Below are 1,931 nucleotides of genomic sequence, written 5' to 3' on the forward strand. Positions count from 1 at the left end.
CTCGGTGCGGTCGCGGGGCGGCCGCCCGCCGACCCACTGCTCCGCCTCGTTCCACGTCAGATTCTCGGTGTTGGTGTCGTAGAAGCCGAGGGGAATGTACTTGCCGTTGACCATCTGCTCGATCTGCGTCCAGCTGATGCGGTCGCCGGCCTCGTCGAAGGCGACGGTGCCGCTGACGCCGAGAAACTGCACCTGCGTCAGCTCCTCCTTGATGATCTCGGTGATCTCGCGGTTGTCGTAGTTGAAGTCGTCCAGCGATTTGTTGAACCTAAGGGGGGGGGGTGGTGAGTTTTTGTTGGTCATTTCTAACCCCACTTTTCCTCCCACCCCAACTCACTTGGACAGCCGCTCAATGGACTTGTTGAGGGCGAAGGCGACCGCCCAGATGGCGTCGTAGGCGAGGGGCGCCTCCTGGAAGCCCTCCTGCGGCTTGCCGCCCGGCGGCAGCCACTCGGCGTACCGCGGCAGCTGCCGGGTCTCGTACTCGGTCAGCCACTCCTGCGCCGTCATCCCCGCAATGGTCTTCTGCGTGCCCTGGTTCAGCACCAGCGCCTCCGTGGTGATGTGCTTCTCCACGACGCTCAGCATCTGCTCCATGGTGCAGTTGATGCCGGCGTCCGGGGCGGGGTGGAACCAGTTGTCTTCGTACCAGCCGATGAGGAACCACACGTGCTGCTTTCCGTAGAGGTTGTGCCAGTAGGCGGCGCACATCATCTTGCGGGCGGCGCCGCCGTAGGCCATGGCGACGATGATGCGCGCGTCGGTACGGACGAGGCTCTTCACCGCCTCGGAGGGGTCGCCGAGGAAGGAGATGCGCGTGAGGACGTCGATGCCTGCGTCCTTGCACTTCGTCTCCAGGTCGGCGCCGGTCTAGAAGTGGGAGGAAAGAAAGGAGAGGGTAAGTTTTGCATTCACTAAACTTCTTTTTTTGTTTTTGTTTAGTTTCCCTCGCTTNCCGAGGAAGGAGATGCGCGTGAGGACGTCGATGCCTGCGTCCTTGCACTTCGTCTCCAGGTCGGCGCCGGTCTAGAAGTGGGAGGAAAGAAAGGAGAGGGTAAGTTTTGCATTCACTAAACTTCTTTTTTTGTTTTTGTTTAGTTTCCCTCGCTTACCGTCACAAAGAGCTCCTCCGCCTCGAGGATGATGGCGATGCGCGTCCACTTGAACTTCTTAAAGAGCTTCACCCTCGTCGGATTGTGAATGGTGGCGGAGGGATGCGTCCGGAAGAAGGTGGGAAAGCGCTGGCGGTCGGACAGCGCCGGACTGCTCGACCCGTAGCCGACCACAATGAGGTTGTACATCTTGGCCGTCTCGGCGATGGTCGTGCAGACGATGCTGCACCCGCCCAGAATCAGCGTTTTATTTGGGGGCGTGTAGATGAGGTCGTAGAGGATGGCGGTGCCCAGGCCGGGGTCGCACTGCGAGTTGTTCCACGTCAGGTTCAGGTAGTAGCCGCTGAGGAGGAGGTCGTTGTTGTTGACGTCCTCGAGGGCCATCATGGCGGCGGGCAGGCAGCCCTGGCCGCCGATCCACCCGGTGGTGCCGTTCATGGGGAAGAGGCCGCCGATCTCGATGTACTTCAGCTTGCTCCGGTCCAGCGGCTTGCGCCGCACGGCAGAGTAGTGCGAGGGAATTTGCTGCTGCTGCTGCTGCGGCTGAAGTTGTCTGCCATTGGAAACAGAAGCTGCTGCTTCTTCACCACTGGGCGACTCGAGGACGGCGGAGACTGAAGGAGGAGGAGAGGCAGTGGAGGAAACAGTGTACAGTGAGGCCACCACTGAGGCGGTGATGGCCACCAGAAAAGGTAGGTAAGGGGACGACTTCATTGTGAGTATTTTTTTGGTAATGGCGGTGATTATGTCTGATAATCTTTGATCATTTGTTTACGGGTTTTCTTTCAGGAAGCTCTTCATTGTTCTCCATCTTCGCAC

At 59.3% G+C, this 1,931-nt stretch overlaps 1 protein-coding gene across 1 annotated transcript in view; it reads right to left on the bottom strand.

Moving 5' to 3' along the window:
* The window catches only part of LOC108381184 (gamma-aminobutyric acid type B receptor subunit 1-like), a gene marked incomplete at its 5' end in the record, with an annotated part of 3,343 nt that extends 1,617 nt beyond the window's left edge, over nt 1-1,726 (bottom strand). The window contains 3 exon segments of the mRNA XM_017637598.1: nt 1-268; nt 338-870; nt 1,113-1,726. The exon segment at nt 1-268 is cut by the window's left edge and continues 3 nt beyond it. Of these exon segments, the coding sequence (XP_017493087.1) occupies nt 1-268; nt 338-870; nt 1,113-1,726 (1,415 nt within the window).
* Between the last annotated feature and the right edge of the window lie 205 nt (nt 1,727-1,931).

The sequence above is a fragment of the Rhagoletis zephyria genome, unplaced genomic scaffold (assembly GCF_001687245.7).
Source record: "Rhagoletis zephyria isolate East Lansing unplaced genomic scaffold, Rhagoletis_zephyria_1.1 Rzeph_scaffold_21697, whole genome shotgun sequence".
NCBI classification, from domain to species: Eukaryota; Metazoa; Arthropoda; class Insecta; order Diptera; family Tephritidae; genus Rhagoletis; species Rhagoletis zephyria.